The following is a 22,794-nucleotide window of genomic DNA, read 5'->3' on the forward strand; positions in this document are numbered from 1 at the left end:
CTGATATCAATTTGACATGTAGAATTTTTCACTTAGGCCACGAGATTCTAAGGACGAGTAATTCTGAGACTTCCAACAGTCTTTTGGCACGGTTGCAGCAGTTTGGAGCATTATCATTATAGGTGCAGCCTGTTGCCTAAAGGATTAATATTAATAATATCTTCATTATTATACTGGATTGTATCTGGATTGACAAAATATTTTTTTGCTGTATCTTTGTCTTCCATCCTGTACTTTTACTGTAAGGTAAATATAGTTTTATTTTATAATTTTATAACTTATGAGAAGAGAGAGAGAGAGAGAGAGAGAGAGAGAGAGAGAGAGAGAGAGAGAGAGAGAGAGAGAGAGAGAGAGAGAGAGAGAGAGAGAGAGAGAGAGAGAGAGAGAGAGAGAGAGTGTGTGTGTGTGTGTGTGTGTGTGTGTGTGTGTGTGTGTGTGTGTGTGTGTGTGTGTGTGTGTGTGCGTGTGCGTGTGCGTGTGCGTGTGCGTGTGCGTGTGCGTGTGCGTGTGTGTGTAAGTGAGTGAGTGAGTGAGTGAGTGAGTGAGTTGCCAAATGCATATCACTTAAGAATTTATCACATCTATTTATACAAATATGTTAATAATTATACTGTGAGGGTTAGCAGGAGGAGCAGAGATAAAAATGACAAAATAATTTTGAAACTTCGAGTAAAAAGTTTAATAAACATGGTATTTACTATCAGGAAAATCTTGGAGACGTGGAATTTTTAGGAAATTAATGTTTTACCTTTTAAAATAATGAATTATAAATTTTATTGCTACTCAGAAAAGTTTTTGGAATTTTATTTTTAAATTTAAATTTTATCTCTTTCTGACAAAATTGATTTTTTTTTTATAATACTAAATTGATTAGTAATAAGAGCATTTAAGTCTATATTTTCTTTTGTAATTCATTTTTGTAAAAAAAAATAATAGAAGACAATACATTGTTTTAGATTAATTTGTATGTTTAAAACAAATTTACCAATATTGGCATATTATTTAATTTTCATGTAACATTTCATAAACAAAAGCTAAAAATAAAAGTTTATAAATGTAAATACAAATTAGAATGTATTTTCTATTACATGGTGTAGCAATTTTTATAATACTGTTTTGTATGTTGTAATAATTAATGTTTTCAGATATTACTCAAAATGCATTTCAGAAATTGGTATAGCCAGTAATGGCAGAATTCAGACATGATCCCACATGCTTGTGTAAAGTTGGCACTCTATTTTTGCAAAATATTGTATTCAGAATTCTATTTGCATTCACAATAGTTCTACAATTTTTGATAGATTAGAACAATAGTTCTTTTGATTTGAACAAAATTAATTTAATTTTAAAAATATGGGTTCCCAACTTTTCATAGCATCCCAAATTATGAAAAAAAAATAAATTACAAAATCTTATAATCCTCAAAGAGTTCTATAGTTTTTGATGAATTGTAATAATTTGAAAAGGGCCAAGAAGTCATCCGGAACTTGCTTCGAGATGGAACTTTACTCTTGTGTGAGGTGCCAGTTTGTTTAAAAATGATTTTAAAAAAATGGTTAAAGACTGAAATTTTTGGCGAAACCTATAAAAAGCTTCAGAACTATTGGAAAATGCTAAGGAACTGCAGAACTTACAATAAAATGGTACTTTACTCTTGTGATAAAGTGCCAATGTTTGGGTTTAAAAATTGTTTAGAAGTAATAATTGATAGAATTTTTCCAAATCGCCAGAAGTATGCAAGAACTACTTAGAACTGTTAACAAATTAATCGGTACTGTTAGCACTGAATTCTATGAAAGATTGGGTACTAACGATTGGATTAAAAAATTGTTTAAAATTAGTAAATATTCAAAAGTATTTTTAAAATTGATCAAGAATTATAAGATTTTGCGATTTAATTTATTTTTTTTGTGACTTGCTACGAGAAGTTGGCACTCCACATTTTTAAAATTGAATTTTTTTGTTTAAATTGACAGATCTATTGTTCTAATCTATGAGAAACTATAGAAATATTGTGGGTGCAAATGGAACTCTAAATAAAATGTTTCTCTTTTAAAAATGGGATTTTACACTGGCAAGAATAACTATAAAATAAATTGTTAAATTAACAAGAGGACCTTAAGAATGAGTCATCGATTTTAATAAAATTGTATGGATGTGTAGTATTTATTCAAACCTTTACTGTAGTAAAGGTGTATGTTGCGGAAATTAGGCATTTTTGAGAAAATGATTAAATATTTCCAACGCTTATAGTACCGTTACAAAAGAACGATTGTCGAGTCAGCGGCCTAGCGTTCGACGTTAGGAAATAGCTACAACAGTCTCCGAGTAAAACGGTTTTATTATTGTTTTTTTTTGTCTAGACCTTATAAAAAGAGATTAAAGCTGTAACAGTATTATAGGTGCTGGAAATATTTAATTGACATTTTTTCGAGAATGCCTAATTTCTGCAATTTATGACTTTACTACAATAAAGATTTGAGTGCATACTACAATAAAATACTACCCATAAAATTTTGTTAAAATTGATCCACACTTGGCGGATTCTTCTTGTATAAGTAATAGAATATATTTTTACGAATCAAAGTTCATAAAATTGAAAGGCTAAAATTGAATCCTCTCATCATATATGTATTTTTGACACCTTATTAGGAGTGAGCTTAACAGTTATTTTTACTATTTGGTTATAACCGTTATTTCAAAATAACTGGTTACTTTAAAAGTTATTTGGTTAAACAATTATTAGCAGTTAACCACATAATTTACAATAATTTACTTATGTTAGAAAATCTTAACGAATTATCTGTCATATTAATTAAGCTCAATTTTATATTAAAAGAAATATGAATATAATTAAGGTAAAATAGTATTGGAGGAAGAAAGAGAAAAATATTATTTTGGAAATTTTATTTTTTTTTAATATATATCTTATTTTAAAAGTAAATAAACAAAATTATGTAATTTAAACTTTTTTTTTAAATATGAAAACAATATATTTAATAAACAAAATAAAATTTAACATGAAATACACAAAGAAATTGCTGAGTTCTATGCCGTATAATAATAATAAAAAAATGTATTGGGATTTTAAGTATGGCCTCAAAAAGGATATTTACACTACACACTACTTATATTTGAGTGATGGCTGCAGGATAGAAGCATTTTAAAGTATTTCTTTATTCTACAATCAAGTGACATGTTTAAAAAATTGATTGTACATACGATAAATGTAATATCGACATTATTATGCTTGTAAAATTGTAATTTGTTAAAAATAACTGTTTAGTCCGATAACCGTTATTTTCTAAATTTAATAACGGTTATTGAAGTTATTTTTCAATAACGATTAAACGGCCCATCATTACTTATTAGTAAGGTATGTAAAATATAAGAGTACACAGTTGATAAGAGTATGTAATGACATTTACTCCAAAATTACGTGACATTTGAAATTAATCTCAATCTTGTTTTGATATGCGTTTAGTATATGAGAGCTTGCCAAAAAATGATTGAAAAGTGTATTTAATTGGAGGATTTACATAAGTTTGAATTAATTCGGTTGTTTTTTAATTTATTTTTATCATTTTCAAAGTATTATTTCTGCTAAATATAACGTGATATACTTATTAGACATACTGTGTTTTATTTTGACACATTCTTGTTCAAAGGTTAAGATTTTTTGTTACTTGCTAATAAACAGTAATTGTGAACAATTCTGTCCATGAAGAGGTCATATAAGAGTGCACAGCACGATAATATATAAGAGTACGCGCATATTTTTAAATAATTGTTTTGTTTCAATCTTTTTAACAAACTTATTTATTTCTATTTAACAAAATGTAAAATAGAAAAAAAAGATCTGAAATACTAGCAACTTTCCATTTAAATCACAGCTTGAGTAAGATTTTTTTAAGAAGAAATATTTTACTCAAGTTGACAAATCAAAAATAAAAAAAAACCAAAGAAAACCAAAAAATCTACCTAAAAAGTTTGGAAATATCTAAACACTAATTAAAGCCTTTGTGTACTCTTATGTGCCTAGGTGTATAAGAATACAAAATTGCTTGTGGTATTTTTGTTTGTATTCTGAAAGATGATTTATTTTGTTACACCATTAGTAAAGTTTATTAATTATAAATCAATAATTTTGAAAATAAACACATTTTGATTTACATAACCATAAACTTTTTTTTCTATGTCAAGACAAAGCTTAAATGCATGTTCTTATACCATCTTACCTTAAATATATAAATTTGTCGCGTACGGCGCTATTTTTCCCCCATTAAGTTATTAAAGAAAATGTAAAACAGAAACTCGTGCAACATTTGTTAACATTGTAGTTGAAGATTTTGTAATTATTGTCTGTTCTTACAGAGAAGTGTGTTGCTTTACGTTGCACACATTTTCATGTACTAGTGTGTTCTAGAATTCAGTTTTTGTATTTTGTAATGCATAGCGATTTTATATTCCAAATTGTACAAGGAAAATATGAAAGAAAAAAATATAAGCAGGACAGTTTTTTTAGATAGCTAAAAACATGTAAAATTATTTAATATTATTAATAAGGTATTATTGCTTAAATTATACAATTTACAAAAGAAATGTGTGCAAATTCTATTTTTGCTTTTTAAGAATTTATTTTTAGATGTTCTATAGAAAAAAAACTCAATGCATGAACCATGGTTTTTTATTTTTTTGATCATTTAAAGAAATTGTATATTTATATTTATACATGTTTCTGAGAAATAAAGAAGTGCTGCTTTAGGCTATATCATATATTTGTGACTTTCCTCTACTATTAAATGTAATATTCACAACTAAAGTGGCTTTTATTTGCGATTATATGATTGAAAAGAGTATTAAAAAGCATGATAAAATATATTTATTTCAAATTTGTATTAAAAAATTGTACTTAGAACTTTGATTAAAATTTCTGAAAAATTCAAAAATTGTCTGAAATTATTTTATAAAATTTTATGAAACACTTTAGTAAAAAACACATTTTTTTAAGACATTTTCTTTTGACATTGATGCCATATTATTCTAGAATTCAGTTCTTGTAATCATCCGAAAGATTTCTGTGTAAAGATAGGTCTAAGACTAAACAATTAAAATGTACAATGACTAAATGGCATTGATCACATATATACTTAAATGTGTGTGTGAAGCTGGCATATCATTTGGTGGAAAATCACTAAACATTGACAGTTCTGAGTTTATTTTCAATAGTTCTACAGTTCCTGATAGATAAAACAAATAGTTCTGGCCTTTAAAGCGAAAAAAACGCATAGGACAAAGTGAGGTGCCAGGTTCACGCAGCACCTCAGTTTGTCCTACGACATTTTCCAGACCGAATTCTTGTAGGATTTTAAAAGATCTATAGTTCTAGATGAGTTCTAGAAAGAGTTCCAGCGTTTAACATAGTTAATTTATTTTTTTTTTTAAATTATTATAAAACATTTATGTTATAATACTATATAATAGAGTTCCGTGTACGAAAAAATATTTTTCCTACAGTTCTCAACATACTAAAGCGCGTTCCGAAGAGTTCCGGGCGATTCCGATATTAGTTAATTAACAAAAAATTAATAACTTCCGAAAAAGTCGATTTTCCGCACATATAGGTGAGGGGCTGGACTTTTTCGAAGAGTTCTGTGTACGAAAAAATATTTTTCCTACAGTTCTCAACATATTAAAGAGCGTTCCGAAGAGTTCCGGGCGATTCCAATATTAGTTAATTAACACAAAATTAATAACTCCCGAAAAAGCCGATTTTCCGCACATATAGGTGAGGTGCTGGACTTTTTCGAAGAGTTCCGTGTACAAAAAAATATTTTTCCAATAGTTCTTAACGTAACAAAGCGCCTTCCGAAGAGTTCCGGTCGATTGCATAATTTATTAGTTAATAATAAATTGTTAACTCCCGCCAAACACGTATTTTGTCATATATGGGTGAGACGCTGGGCTTTATTCGAGAGTTCCGTGTACAAAAAAATATTTTTCCAATAGTTCTTAACGTAACAAAGCGCCTTCCGAAGAGTTCCGGTCGATTGCATAATTTATTAGTTAATAATATTTATTAGTTAATAATATTTATTAGTTAATAATAAATTATGCAATCGACCGGAACTCTTCGGAAGGCGCTTTGTTACGTTAAGAACTATTGGAAAAATATTTTTTTGTACACGGAACTCTCGAATAAAGCCCAGCGTCTCACCCATATATGACAAAATACGTGTTTGGCGGGAGTTAACAATTTATTATTAACTAATAAATTATGCAATCGACCGGAACTCTTCGGAACGCGCTTTAATATGTTGAGAACTGTAGGAAAAATATTTTTTCGTACACAGAACTCTTCGAAAAAGTCCAGCACCTCACCTATATGTGCGGAAAATCGACTTTTTCGGGAGTTATTAATTTTTTGTTAATTAACTAATATCGGAATCGCCCGGAACTCTTCGGAACGCGCTTTGGTATGTTGAGAACTGTAGGAAAAATATTTTTTCGTACACAGAACTCTTCGAAAAAGTCCAGCACCTCACCTATATGTGCGGAAAATTGGCTTTTTCGGGAGTTATTAATTTTTTGTTAATTAACTAATATCAGAATCGCCCGGAACTCTTCGGAACGCGCTTTAATATGTTGAGAACTGTAGGAAAAATATTTTTTCGTACACAGAACTCTTCGAAAAAGTCCAGCACCTCACCTATATGTGCGGAAAATCGGCTTTTTCGGGAGTTATTAATTTTTTATTAATTAACTAATATCGGAATCGCCCGGAACTCTTCGGAACGCGCTTTAATATGTTGAGAACTGTAGGAAAAATATTTTTTCGTACACAGAACTCTTCGAAAAAGTCCAGCACCTCACCTATATGTGCGGAAAATCGGCTTTTTCGGGAGTTATTAATTTTGTGTTAATTAACTAATATCGAAATCGCCCGGAACTCTTCGGAACGCTCTTTAATATGTTGAGAACTGTAGGAAAAATATTTTTTCGTACACAGAACTCTTCGAAAAAGTCCAGCACCTCACCTATATGTGCGGAAAATCGGCTTTTTCGGGAGTTATTAATTTTTTGTTAATTAACTAATATCGGAATCGCCCGGAACTCTTCGGAATGCGCTTTAATATGTTGAGAACTGTAGGAAAAATATTTTTTCGTACACAGAACTCTTCGAAAAAGTCCAGCACCTCACCTATATGTGCGGAAAATCGACTTTTTCGGGAGTTATTAATTTTTTGTTAATTAACTAATATCGGAATCGCCCGGAACTCTTCGGAACGCGTTTTAGTATGTTGAGAATTGTAGGAAAAATATATTTTCGTACACGGAACTCTATTATATAGTATTATAACATAAATGTTTTATAATAATTTAAAAAAAAAAAAATAAATTAACTATGTTAAACGCTGGAACTCTTTCTAGAACTCATCTAGAACTATAGATCTTTTAAAATCCTACAAGAATTCGGTCTGGAAAATGTCGTAGGACAAACTGAGGTGCTGCGTGAACCTGGCACCTCACTTTGTCCTATTTTTTTCGCTTTAAAGGCCAGAACTGTTTGTTTTATCTATCAGGAACTGTAGAACTATTGAAAATAAACTCAGAACTGTCAATGTTTAGTGATTTTCCACCAAATGATGTGCCAGCTTCACACACACTACTTAAATTAGTCGTATAAGAATGTATACATTATATCTACAAGAAGTTTTATGAGAATTTAAAAAAAAGCATATATTTTTAAAGAACATTCAATAGTTCGTCATTTTTTAATATGTCATCCAAATCTCTATTGTTTTTTTAGCTTGACAATCAGTATAATCTGGGTATGCTTTTAACTAGTTTTCTAAATAGCTGTAAAAAGTGATTTGTATATTTGCTGAATTTGATAATATAAATGCTTTTCATTTTTTCTTCATAAGCGTTCAAAAAAATTTTATATTAGTAAACTGCCAGTCAGTTGTAATGCTATTTTCGAGCTTTCAGATGATAACACTAATTGAAAGCTTGCTCATACATAGTCAGGCTATAATGAACAATAATGAAGACTGAACATGTCAAGCAATGACAAAATGGGCTGTTGAATATGTTTTAAAATTACAGATGTAAATGACTGAAAAAAAAAAAACACCAGAAACTTTGAATAAAAAAATTTAGTAAAAGAAAGTTTCTTTTCTCTTTAGCCTTCTAAAATTTTTTTTATTCTATATGTTACTATATACGTATATATGTATGTATACATATATATGAATATACACGCACGCATACATTTACAAGATTCTACAAACTGCGCGCCGAATTGTTTTTTAGGACCCAAAGCACATTTTTAAGAAAAATCTCGCGCGCGAGTATGATCACGAAATTAAATTACTATTTAATTATTTTTTTTTATTAATGCTTGTACGCATCTCTACTATCCTCTAATCCCGAAAAACTGCAAAGAAATTATTGCGAAAAATATTAACTCTATCAGTGTTTAAATTTGGATTCTTCAACTATACGGGAAAGGTGTTTTAGTCAGTTTGATCTTCAAAGCATTTAGTAATATTTATTGCAATAACCGATGATGTGAAATGAGCGTCATTTTAAAAATATAAAATATTAATTAGATGCGATTTAGATATGCATTCAGCAATGTTTTTCTACTATCATTTTATAAATAATACAGATCTGTGAAATTAAGAATGTTAAAAAATTGTTTGAGAAATATATATGATTTCTTTTGTAATTTTGGGAGTTGAACATGATTTTGGCCGTTTATCATATAGAAATTGCCTGTCACGTTTGGTTTTTAAAATAAAGTAAAATAACCTAAAAATGACGACTTTGACTATATTCATAAAAATATTATAAAGAAAGTAAATTATTTTCATTATTTTAATTGGTGACTTCATAGTATTATTCTTTTTTTATCAAATTAGTTTTTGTTTTATTAACGTGCGGTTTTTTTTAGCTGACATTGTTTTAAAGATGTCTTCAGATATTTTTAATCTTTAAACACACTAAGAGGTTAGGGAAACCTATGATGTTTTGAACGTTGCTGTATGAAGGCAGAATGAGATAGGAAGTTCGGAACAGAGGGAAAAAAAATTGAAATGTATTTCAATTAATATAATTGATTAACTTTATTGGTCAACTAGAATTTAAATGATGGCAACAAAGTTTTGTTGAAGTCTGTGGGATTATTGTGTGTGAGTGTAACTTGTTTGTGAGTAAACTTATATTAAATAAAAAGACAAAACTCGTTTGAATAGATCCGTTTGTATATGTTACTTGCATACACTCTGTCTAAAGTTAGAATACTATGTGTATAGTGCTGTGGAAAAGAGGTTTTTTACGCAGGATCCAAAATATATCATGAAACACATTAATTTTTAATTATAGACAGTTTTAGTTGATCAAAAATTCTTTATATTCGCTTTTTTGCAAAGATATGATTTTGTTTTAAAAAAAAGTGAATTTTTAGGTACCCAAAAATAACTCATACTCTCCTTGTTACATACTTATACTTGTTAAAAGGAAGGACAATACTATTTTTTTTTTAAGTATAACTCTAGCTTTAAAACGCCATATTTTAAAGTCCTTAAAAGTTTTTTGTTGCAAAAATATGATTTTTTTTTCAAGGAAAAGTGGATTTTTGAACAATTTTATTTTTGCTTAATGATTTTTCTTTTATAACTTTACAGTAAATCGTTTTTCAGCAATGCCGATTGTGCAGTCATATTTCTGAAATTCTAAACTTTTATTTGAAATGAAATTGTTGAAAAATATTGATTGGAACCAAAGTTATAAGTTTCTTAACGTTGAAAAAGTTTTGCAGACCGGAAAATATGTTTACGTATTTTACGGGGTTGGTGTGTTTAAGAGTTAAGACTTTGTCTTAAAGACATGTTAATAGTGCCTCAACTGGCATCGCTGCTTGTTATGTGCATATCCAAAATTATTATTATTAAGATATCTAAAGAAATGTTCAAAAAATGTCATAGGATGTCCAAAAAACATCTCGTAAGACTCTTTAATGTTTACTGAGCATTTAGAACTTTTGAACACAGTTATGAACTTTTGAAAGCATAGAAGTATAGCCCTTTAACAGACTGAAGGAATACTAGCATAGGTAAGCTAAATATATTTGAAATTATTTTGAAGGTCACTGATCTAAATTCTCAAGCAACAAATTCTTGCAGATCTGTGTTATTAGACTGTTTACTATTTAGAAAATGTAAAAAATTTTTTTCAGGGAATTTTTTTTGATATATAATTTTGATTTAAAAAATTAGAAAATAAATACAAAAGTTTGAGGTTTTTACAGAATAACAATTCAAATCAAAACAAGAAGAGCTTAAAAGCCGGGCTGGGTGTTGTATGCCAAAAACAAAGCAAAAACGAATGTAAATAACGTAAACGTTTTGACTGTTTAATTACTAGTCATCTTCAGTACAATGTTTGAATCTATAACATTAAAACATTTAAATAGCAAATTGTATCAAAAATTTAACGCAATATTAATTAATAAATTGAGATCTTACCGAATATATCTGCGATATATTCTTACGAAAACGTATTACATTTAAACGTGCTTACAAAATGTGTCGAAAAGCGTCTTAATTTGAGAGGTAACCGTGAGGAACGAGCGAAAGGACATCGTTTTCGGAACATAACTCTAGTAAACCCGCACAAAAAAGAAAAAAAGCATCAATATTCAATGTCAGAATGTAAAAATAAATACAGATAAGAATAATAATAAATATAATATATTGAGAGCTGTACAAGTCAAGATAATAAAATTGTAAAATGGAATAGATAACATGAAAAGAATAATATAGAACATACCTATGAGTTCCGAAAACTATATCCTATATGATGATGGTACGAATGTACATTACAGAGTGTAGTGAAACGAATAATAAGGTAAGAAAATTGTCGAAACGGAAGCATATGAGTAGGAAAGAGGGGGGGATCAGACGTTAGGGAGGGGAAATACGATCGAGAATAGGAAGATACGCGTCAGAAAGCAGTTTGGTATCACTTTGTTTGTTGAGACCATTTTGTTGTTTTTTTATGTGTAACATTTCAGATATTGATCTTTTTTTTAAAAGATGGTTTTTAATCTAAAATTTTAACGTTGTCCTAATCAAATTCATGGTTATAATCAATACGATGTTTTGTGATAACAGAAGAGGAACTAGATTTCCTGATATCCGATTTATGTTTCAAGACTCGTTAGAGAGCATCCAGATATTCTGTTTACCAGAGCTGATAAGGAAAATTTAACGGTAGCCCTTGACAAAAAACATTACATTTTGAGAATGGAAGGGATGTTCTCTGATGAATCTACCTACATACGCGTGCAAAAAGATTTGGTCGCGAAATTAACTAAAAAGCGCGCTCTTTTGTCTCTAATTGGTTGAAAAATAACTATATTGAACAACCAGCATATAGGAGTATTTTAACAACCGATGGGATGTTACCGTGAGCCTACGGTTTACCAAATATACATAAGCAGGATAACCTTCTTAGAATAATAATATCGTCAATAAACAGGTCTTTATATTTGCTAGCTAATTTTTTGCACCAAATTCTTTACAATAGTATAATGGAAGTCCCTAGTTTTATAAAAAATAGTTTACCATTTGGTTAACAAGCTCAATGGTTTCAACTTGGAATCAGATCATATTTTAGCGCCTCTGGATGTGTTTCTTTTTACTAATGTTCCAAAAAACTTAGCGATGGAAAGCGTCACGTCGAGATGGGATTTGATTTCAAAAAAGACTCTTATTCCCCTTACTGAATTTCTTCAGGCATTAAATTTAATATCAGATTTCACTTGTTTTAAATTTAATAACGTTTATAAACAGTTCTTTGGTTTACCAATGGGATTTTCACTATCTCCTATTTAAGCTAATTTGGTCATGCAGGATTTGGAGTGTACTGCGATAAAAAAATCTTCCGTTCCATTTACCAACCTATTTTAGATATGTAAATGACATTATATTGACAGCGCCCGATTACTTACTATCCTGTATTCTCGACACTTTCAATTCTATGCATGACCGCCTACAATTCATAATGGAGACGGAGAGAGAGAGGGTAAAATCAGTTTTTTTGATGTGTTATTGATAAAGTGGAACAATATGATTATTTTTGATCAGTACCGTAAACCCACTTTTTTGGGGAGATATCTCAATTTCTTTTCACATCACCCGTTGTGTTACAAAAAGAGTATTGTTTTTGGTATGGTGGATAGAATAATTTTATTATCATATCCACAGTTTTATCAAAAAAATTTTACTTGTATGATTAACATTTTACTTGAAAATAATTATCCTTCAAATTTCACATAAAGAAACAACAAAAAGATCTTAACAAACAAAGTGATACCGAACTGCTTTCTGACGCGTATCTTCTTATTCTCGATCGTATTTCCCTTCCTTAATGTCTGATCCTCCCCCCTCCCTCCTCCACCCTTCTTTCCTACTCATATGGTTCCGTTTCGATAATTCTCTTACCTTATTATTTGTTTCACAACACTGTGTGATGTACATTCGTACCAGTATCATATAAGATATAGTTTTAGGAACTCATAGGTATGTTTTATATTATTTTTTTTATGTTATTTATTCCATTTTACAATTTTATTATTGGACTTGTACAGCTTGCAATTTATTAATTTTTGTTATATTTTGAGTTTACGTTAGATTTTTTTTTACTATTTTATTATCTTGACTTGTACAGCTCTCAATCTATTATATTTATTATTATTTTTATCTGTATTTATTTATTTTTTACATTCTGACATTGAATATTGTTGTTTTTTCTTTTTTGTGCGGGTTTACTAGACTCATGTTCCGAAAACGATGTCTTTTTGCTCGTTTCTCAAGGTTACCTCTCGAACTAAAACGCTTTTCGACACATTTTGTAAGCATGTTTAAATACGTTTTCGTACCAGCTGATATCGCAGATATATTCGGTAAGATCTCAATTTATTGATTAATGTTGCGTTAAGTTTTTGATACGATTTGCTATTTAATTGTTTTGATGTTATAGATTCAAACATTGAACTGAAGATAACTAGTAATTAAATAGTCGAAACGTTTACGTTATTTACATTCGTTTTTATTTTGTTTTTGGCACACAACACCCAGCACGGCTCCTAAGCTATTCTAGTTTAGATATGAATTTTGATTTAATTTATTTGATTTTTTTATCTCGTGAATCCTTGATTTGTTGTTATAAATATGAAGGATTTATAGGATTTGTTCGGCACTCAGGGAAATTTTTGGAATTTTATTTTTAAAGTTAAATTCTGTTTCTATTTATAAAACAGCTATTTTATCATCTTTATTTTAATGTAAAATAATTTTTCTTAACGTAATAATAATCAGTTATAATTAAGTATGACATATACGCGTACATTTTTGTGAATTTTATTTAAGATCAGTTTATGTACACACACGCGCGCATACGCACGCGCGCGCGCGCGTATATGTGTGCGCGTGTGTGTGAGTGCGTGCGCGCGTGTATGTGTGTATATACATTCTGAAGTTATATTTTAAAAATTTTCTATTTTTTTTAAATTTTAAATAAATATTTCTGCAAAATTTGAAAATTCTTAGAATTTTTATACAAGATTTGTATGAACAATTTGATAACGGTTGAAAAATTATTTTACATTTAAACCCAAAATTAATATTTTATATTTTGTAAAAAACAATTGCTTATTTTAATATAATTATATATTAATAATGTATTTTGTTTTATTTTTAAATAATTTAATCTTTAAAGATGTCATCTCGAGATTATGATAGAAGAAGAGGTGGCAATAGCAGCAATTCAAGCAGGCTGCGGATGGATACGAGCGTATCACAATCCAGACCACATGGCGAGAGTTCTAGTAAGCGGAAGGAGATAGACAATGTAATGCGAAAGGCGCGCGAGTCACAATCAAGCTACTGGAACAAGAAGCTATTGGAAGCAGAAGAACGGGATCCAAACAGGTGGCGTCATAGTGGATATAAAGAGCTATATGTTGGTGGCGGTAGTGAATCCAGCAATAGAGGACACCCTAAAAGTCCGAGAAGCCCGCGATCTCGTAGTCCTCATAGTCCGCGACCTCGCAGCCCCCGAACGAGAAGTCCACGATCGCCACGTGAACGCTCCTCTCGTGAACACAATAAAAACAGATCGGCTGCTCGTAACTCGAGTACAGGCAGCACGTGTTCCGACAGATCGTGTTCTGTTTGTTCGCCGAAAGAACGACGACGCGTTGCACCACTGTCTCGCTCGCACTCGAGATCGATTAGTCCGATACGAACCAGGGCGCATCCTAAAGATGTAATCGCATCCAGTTCGCGTGCTCTACAGCCGCGCACGAGACCACGGTCGCCACCTCTACCGCGGCCGCGTACACCACCATTGACGTCGCAACCGCCGCTGCGTCATCAGAAGGATTACAAGAACCTTAAGGAGAAAGAAGCCAAGGTTCGCCGTAAAGAGAAACATCACAGCAGATTACCGGATGATCCACGAGTACCAGATCCTATCTCATTGGTAAATTATTAATATTTAGTTTTTGCTATTTTTATTTTATTGGGAGATTGTGACAATCAGTTTTATGGAGAAAGATCAGGATTATTAGCAGTCAGAAAAAACAGAGAAATTAAAGAATCAAGGAATTATATTAACTTATGATGATATTAAATTGTAATATTAATTAAAAATTTTTAAACTTAACTTTAAAAATTATAAAACAGAATATTTATAATTATTTAAGAAAGCATTGTTTATATTTTTTATGATATTTTAATTTTGCAATAAACGATTTGCAGTCATTAAGGGGGGGGGGGGACCACATTAGGAGGCTGTTTTTTAAGCTTTTTTTACTTTTTTTTTGAGATGGATAAAATAATTGGAATCTATTTAAACTTTGGTATCATTTTGCGGGAAGGTACCGATAGCGCACAGTACTATTGCACACAAGCCACTCACAACCACTCATAGCGCTTGAACAGAAGAATATCACTAGGCACCAGCCGCTGTGATTGGCTGTGTGCAATAGTACTGTGCGCTATCGGTACCTTCCCTCATTTTGCTCATAATTTTTACTACATGACATTTTTTTCTAGTTTTTATGAAAATATACAAGCTGCCGTCTATCGAAGGTCATTATCAGAGGTTGGTTATTTGCGGGATATATAGAGGTTACAATTTTGATCTGAAAGAAAAATGGCGAATGTTCTGGATTATTGACATGTTTTCTAAGAATATGAATCATTTTGCAACTGAAAATGTTGAAAATTGAATGTTTTAGGTGTTTGAAAAAGTTTCAATTTTTACAATTTTCTGCAATTGTTTTGCAATAAAAAACACTTTTAAGGGGGGATTCCGATTTTTTTTGCCAAAAACAGCAAAATTTAGGAATTTTTTTTCCGAAACTAATTTGAAATTTGCACCATGTTTTTATTTATTTTTTAAGAACGTACAGTTTTTTTTGTTAATTTTTAATTACGAGGGCTATTTTTTAAATAAGGTCCATTTGTAAATGAGAGTGAGAATAATACGCGATCGTCGCAGTGCTCATGGGCGTTTGTTCCCAGCATGCTTTGCACGCGTTTAAACGCTATTTGCAGTCGTATCGTCCGTCTGTGTGCGGAGCTGTAGAAATTTATAATGTTTAAAAAAATTGAGTTGCCCGCCAACTGTGAGATACGATCTGTAATTTGATTCTTGAGTGCAAGAAACTTGATAGCAGCGGAAATTCACCGTTAGATTTGTGAAGTTTACGATAATACTATGAGTGACAGTAAAGTTCGAAAGTGGGTGAGAATGTTTAAGGACGGGCGGGTTAATGTGCATATTGTAATCATGTCTTTTGGATGGGAGCAACTGGATCATCTCTCTTACAGTCTAGACCTTGCACCCAGCGATTTTCACTTGTTTTGGTACTTAAAAGAATTCCTTGGTGATCAACGGTTCAACAACGACGAAAAAGTGAAAACTGCTGTCATGGATTGGGCTTCTTCACAGGCGGCAGATTTCTTTGACATCGGAATTCAAAAACTTGTTGAGTATTATGACAAATGTTTGAACAAAAATGGCAATTATGTAGAAAATTAGGTAAAAGTATGTAGAATATGGAAAAAAATACATTTTAATAATATTTATAGTATTTTTCTTTTTATTAAAAAACGGACCTCATTTAAAAAATATCCTTCGTATAAATATAGAAGCTACATATGATTAAATATAACATTGCGCAAAATTCTTCATGTACTGGTGTGCACGATTGATCTTCCAGGTAGTCTGAAACAAGAAAAGTGAAATGGCGTTTTACTTTATACACTTGGAGTTTTAGTTTGATAAATCAGAATTAAATAATAAAAATTATTGCGAAAGTTATTAAATTTTCAAATCAAAACTATAGTTTTTACTACAAAATTTGTCCATTTTTATTATGTAAAAAAAAACTATATAATTTATCAATATTCTGATTCATCGAACGATAAAGTAATGTTTGCTGAACACGCAGGCCAAATTTGAAGGTAATCGATTCAATGGTTACAAAAATATCTTGCACACCATCCGCAAAAATGTTATTTTGAGAAAACAGCGTTTAAAGTTTAGTTTATATAAGTATATCAAGTACTTACATGACTTTTTGTTACCCAGCTATTCTAGGGCTATATAGTAGTTTTTCCTCTTTTTCGTAGAATTGGTTTTGAGTCATTTGTTTGCTTCTACGTTTTGTTTGCTTCTTTTGTTTGCCTCGAGGCTTCATCGCGTTGATCTTTCAATCCAGTATTGATCTTGCTCTTCGGTTTTTATATTTTGGCCTTTTCTTCTATAACTCTTCCTATCATTATCATAGTTTTAAGTACAGCACAAAAACCTTTATTAAAAATTCCAGTTGCTAAATAAGCAGCGATTTCAATTATTTCTGATTCACAATGAGGGTGTTTAGTCGCGAATTGCAGGTAGAGTAAAAACTTTCATTATTTTGAGTTTTACCATCCAAATATTTTTCTAACAATTCTCTTGATGATAAATCTTCGAAAATTAGCTTTACGTCTTGCTGAACATCTTCATGTAGTGATGGTTCATGATCGAATTCATCAAGACTTGCGCTCGGGTCAGTAAAGACCGAACTTTGGAAGTTTTACGAATTTTGAAATGAAATTTTTTGGAGATATTCTTGGATGTTAAACTAAAATATTCCGTATAAAATACTCCGTAAAAAAAAAATCGATTTTTTTAACCCGAAACACCGGAATCCCACCTTAATTAAGATATGTTTCTGCAAGTTGGTTCATGTTCTTAGAAAACATGTCAATAATCCAGAATATTCGCCGTTTTTTTTTCAGATCAAAACTGTGACTTCCACATTTGCCACAAATGACCTGATGATCTTCGATAGACGGCAGCTTGTATCTTAGACATTTTCATAGGAAACAACTTGAAAAAAATGTCACATGTAGTTGAAAATATGAACAAAATGATACCAAAGTTTAACTTTCAATTAACTAACCGAGTACCCATTTTGTGCTTTTTGTTTCAATTTTGATATGTTTCACTTAAAACAGCGTCAAAAGGCTTTAGATCCCCATTATTTGAACGATTTTACGTAAATTTAACCGTTTATTTAAAAACAGGAAAAAATTTTGAGTTTTTGATTGTTGAAGTTGACTAGCCGTTTGTTGACTAATCGGGGTACCCATACAGGGTGATTCAGAATAACCTTATGTTCTTGAAGAGACATATTCTTGAGGTTATTCTGAAACAACTTTTTCTTTGGCAAAAATTTGTCCAAAGCGTAGTTTTTAAATAATAAAAGGAAATAGTTATTCAATAACCGGGCGCGTATAGCAGTGAGGCAGGTCCGGCGCAACTCACCGTTTGATACGAGCGATTGCGTGAGGCGATAGCTGAGTGAGTGATAAGCTGACAGCTAGAACACTGCTTTTCCTTTCTTCCCCCTCTCTCTCACTCTCTCTCCCGCTCTTTCAAAGCCTCTATCCCATTCTCATTTTTATTCTTTTCTTATTTATTTATCAATTCATACACTAACAGTGAAATAATGCTAGAATTAAAAACAATATTCAATTATTTGACGTCTTTTAATAATTCTGTACGTGTAAAAAATATTTTTTTTAGTCAAAAATAGTATATTTAAAAGGCATGATTGAAAAATGAAAATGCAGAGTGAAAGAGAGAGAGAGAGAGAGAGAGAGAGAGACGAGTTTGATCAAATTTGAACGTGTATACTCACTTATCATCCTACACAGCAATCAGCCTTTATCTTCACGAAGACAAAATATCCATATTAAACTCGAGATTTTTCTTTTTTCTTCTTAAATCACATCATTTGTCACATACACTGCAATCATTCTTTTGATCAAAAAATAGTAACGCATCACTTTATACAAATCACTATCGTCAATTATTATTAGTCATTATTAATCACGCGTGAGAATTACTCAAAAAATGAAACACGTGCATGTGACCGTGATCTTAAAGATTTCAAGGTCATTCCGGTTTTTGATGGCAGAAAGACTCGTGAGTTTGATATGAGACAAGAGATAGTCGCTCGAGAAACGTGAGCCGTAAACGCGCCGCGAGTGCAACTTTTGGCTCGTCCGGGATGATCGTGAAATCTTCGAATTTATGGTCACAAGCCAACAGTATTTTTAATTTTTAATTGTTTTCTGACTTTTAGAACGTTGATTACACAGTGATATTGCGAACAATAAAACGAGTCGACTGCTTGCTTGTAAAGCAAAGAGGATAACCTAACCTCTTTGTTGTAAACACGTGTCGTGTGTTTGTCGTGTAAACACGTGTTCCTTTTTTTGAGTAATTCTCACGCGTGATTAGTAGTGACTAATAGTGATTGACGATAGTGATTCGTATAAAGTGATGCGTTAGTAATTTTTGATCAAAAAAATGATTACAGTGATTGTGACAAGTGATGTGATTTAAGAAGAAAAGAAAATTTAAGTTTAATATGGATATTTTGTCTTTGTGAAGATAAAGTGAGTATATACGTTCAAATTTGATTGAACTCGCCTTTCTCTCTCTCTCTCTCTCTCTCTCTCTCTTTCTCTTTTACTCTGCATTTTTATTTTTTAATTATGCATTTTAAATATGCTATTTTTGACTTAAAAAGAATATTTTTTTACTTGTACAAAATTATTAAAAGAAAGACGTCAAATAATTAAATATCGTTTTTAATTCTAGCATTATTTTAGTGTCAGAGCATGAATTGATAAATAAATAAGAAAAACATGATAATGAGAATGGGATAGAAGTTTTGAGAGAGCGGGGAGAGGGGGGAGAGAGAGAGAGAGTTGGGAGGGAGGGAAAGCAGTGTTCGAGCTATCAGCTGATCATTGCGATCGCTTCACGTAATCGCCCATAACGAACAGTGAATTGTACCGGCCTTGTCTCACCGCTATACCCGCCCAATTATTGGATAACTATTTTTTTTTATAATTTAAAAACTAAGCTTTGGACAAATTTTTGCTAAATAAAACGTTTCAGAATAACCTCAGAAATATGACTCTTCAAGGACATAAGGTTATTCTGAATCACCCTGTATACATTTTATATAGAAAGGAAAGTATTTTAGAGGGAAGGGAAGTATTTTATACGTATATATAATATATTATTACAGATAAAGGACAATTGATTTATACATACGTTAAAAATGATATAAGTGCTTTATATAAATACGGCTCGAGTTTTTATTCTTTTTCGTAGCAAATATTACATTTATCTACCGTTTCACAACGTTTGTTGTAGATTGGTTTACAACAGTCAGCACAATTTTTTTCTTGTTTTTCTTTGCTTACGAATTTGTTTATTACTACATATATGTAAGCTTTGTGAACATCTACATCCGTAAATCATCGATTGCTTGGACGGATTGCCACCAGACGGACAGGAGTAGCAACTGCCGAAGAGTGAGAGACGGAGAGAGGGAGATTGATAGGTTAGCGAAAGCCTCGACGGATTGCTTTCCGAATAGATGGAAGATTTTTTCACAATCAGAAACTAATGGTAAAATTGTGATTGTGAAAATAGTGTTAACTATAGACTGGGTCTATTCATTAGCTCACGATTTAACATAAGAAAGGGAAGCATAAACATTTAATTGCCGATTCTCTTATTTTTAGACGAATCAAAATTGTGTTTAATTGCTTCGGTAAACCTCTATGTATTACATATATAACAGACAACAATAACATTTTCCTTCTTGTTTTGTTGTTTTTGGTAACTTGCATTACTTCTTTTTCTCAACATATAATTATTTGCCTCAACATATAAATTTGGTAGGCAACGAGAGCTGCAATATCCAGGATATTATAGAATAATGCGAGGGGCCATCTATTTGTTTTTCTGTGTGTAGTATACTGTCCAAGTAAGTGGTCTATTACATTTACGGCAGATTTTGTCTTATTATATTGTAGAAATGTACAATTTCTGATATTTTTTCTTCAAATGTTGCGATAGTATGACGCATTGTTAACAAAAGTATAACTGTTTTTTACTTTATCGGAACATAAGAACAAATTGTTACGTTGTTTTAAAATCCGTACACTGTAGAAAATACTTGACGTAAATTAAATGGTTCTATTTTTTGAGGGATATAAGATTTGTTCTTTTTTAAAGAACTTCTTTTACGACTTTGACACTTGCAAAACATCTATTATCATAGAATTTGACGATAGTAGGAACTTTTAAAAAGATAAATTTATTGCAACGACTAGAGAAAAAGAAAAACTAGAAATTATACATTTTTATAATAAGATAAAATCTGGCGTAGATGTAATGGACCACTTACTTGAACACTGTACTACACACAAAAAGACAAATAGATGGCCTCTTGCATTATTCTAGAATATTCTGGACATTGCAGCTCTCCCTGCTTACTTAATTTATATAACAAATAATTGTATGCTGAAGAAAAGAAGTAATGCACGGAGCATATTTTTACATCAATTAGGAAAAGAATTATGTCTCCCAATGATTCAAGATCGGTTGCAAAATGTTCAAATAATGCGACACTCTCTTGAGGACATTTTCCCTTGCATCGAACGCATGCTACAAAAATCTGTCAATGTTATTGACGAAACTGTTTTAGCTTCTACTTCTCGAGTTACCGAAAAAGACAAAACAGAAAGGAAAAAAGTTATTGGTGCTTGTTATATATGTAGTAATAAGGAAATTTGAAGCGAAAGGAAACAAGAAAAAGCACTTGTGCTGACTGTTGTAAACCAATCTGCAACGAACATTGTAAAACGGTAAATAAATGTAATATTTGCTACGAAAAGGAATAAAAACTTGAGAGCTGTATTTATATAAAGCACTTATATTATTTCTAACACACGTATAAATCAATTGTCCTTTTATCTGTCAAAATATATCATTTACGTATAAGATATTTCCCTTTCTCTTCCTTTCTATTAGGTGCGCAACTAAGTTCTCATTTTTTTTTTTTTTTTTTTTTTTAATGAAAATGCAACTTTATTGTGAAAAAATGGTTATAAATGAATCATTCAAAGTAACCTTCGCTAGCTACAACTTTTGCCCATCTTTCTGGCAGAGCTCGAAAACTGTTACGATAAAAGTGTTTATCTTTTGAGGCTATCCACGAATCAAGCCATTTTTTAATGTTTTTATATGAGCGGAACTGCTGATCAACCAGACCATGTGTCATCGAACGGAACAAGTAATAATTAGACGGCGCAATATCTGGGGAATATGGCGGGTGGGGTAGGATTTCCCATTTATGCGTTTCCACGCAGGTTTTAACGGGTTTGGCAACATGAGCTCGAGCGTTGTTATGCAGTAGAATCACTTTGTCGTGCTTCTGCTTGTATTGTGGCTGTTTTTTGCGCAGTGCTCGGTTCAGTCGCATCAATTGAAGTCGATACCGTTCCCCAGTGATGGTTTCGTTCGGTTTCAACAGCTCATAATAAATCAAGAGGCGCGGTCGTGTCTCGTGCCAATTAAAAAAAAAAGCGAGAAAGACCGAAGCCTCTTTTACGCGAGTCAGCGAGTTCAAGCATAACGAGATTATTAGATCTCAGCAACGGCTGAACCGATCAAGTTCAAAGTCGTCTCATCCGAAGCTTGGGAAAAATTGCATATATAAAAGTGTTTTTATTTTTTCTCTCCGTGCCGTACAAGCGGAGATATCGCGATGCAAATTCTAATCTCTACATTTTTCTGTAAGATACGTCTCCTTGGTCGTCGCCCTCAGGAATTCTCCCTTTCACATTTTCGACACAGTGTGGCGCTCGCTACTACACTATCAGTAGAGTCCTATATAAAGAGAGAAGCGACATCAAACCCCCACCACAACCTTCAGTATCCAATTGAGTCCTCCACCGCCATTTTGGGACCGCTCTAACGTCATCAAACACCATTCGTATCATTCTGCAAACAGCTGTGGTCACAATATGGGTGCTCGCTTAGCCAATCAAGTATCAATCAGATTACCAATCAGAGTTTCGGACATCAATGTCGCTTCTCTCTTTATATAGGATTCTACACTATCAGCATCTATGCGGTCACGTGATGCACCATGTGATGTGCATCACGTGACCGCGATCATGATTACGCATGACAGGTTTCTTAACCTGTAACCTGAATCGTCAATAATATCTCGGCTTGCGGGGCAAACGACACATTTTTCTGCCGAATTCTTTCGCGTGGTGCAAAAATGCGTTGAATAAGCCTATTATTAATGAATATGTGCAGTTAAAAATATATATTTTGCATTAACTAGAG

The 22,794-nt window shown here is 31.6% G+C and overlaps 1 protein-coding gene across 5 annotated transcripts in view; it reads left to right on the top strand.

The window, feature by feature from the left end:
• Positions 1-22,794, top strand: part of LOC105206225 (serine/arginine repetitive matrix protein 1) — a 38,781-nt gene that overhangs the window by 1,621 nt on the left and 14,366 nt on the right. For all 5 annotated transcript variants that reach the window (XM_011175757.3, XM_011175737.3, XM_026140556.2 and 2 more), the window contains exons 2-3: positions 37-246; positions 13,789-14,553. In XM_011175757.3, the coding sequence (XP_011174059.1) occupies positions 13,789-14,553 (765 nt within the window). In that variant the 5' untranslated portion in view covers positions 37-246. The remainder of the gene's footprint in view (positions 1-36; positions 247-13,788; positions 14,554-22,794) is intronic.

This window comes from Solenopsis invicta, chromosome 4 (assembly GCF_016802725.1).
Source record: "Solenopsis invicta isolate M01_SB chromosome 4, UNIL_Sinv_3.0, whole genome shotgun sequence".
Taxonomy (NCBI): domain Eukaryota; kingdom Metazoa; phylum Arthropoda; class Insecta; order Hymenoptera; family Formicidae; genus Solenopsis; species Solenopsis invicta.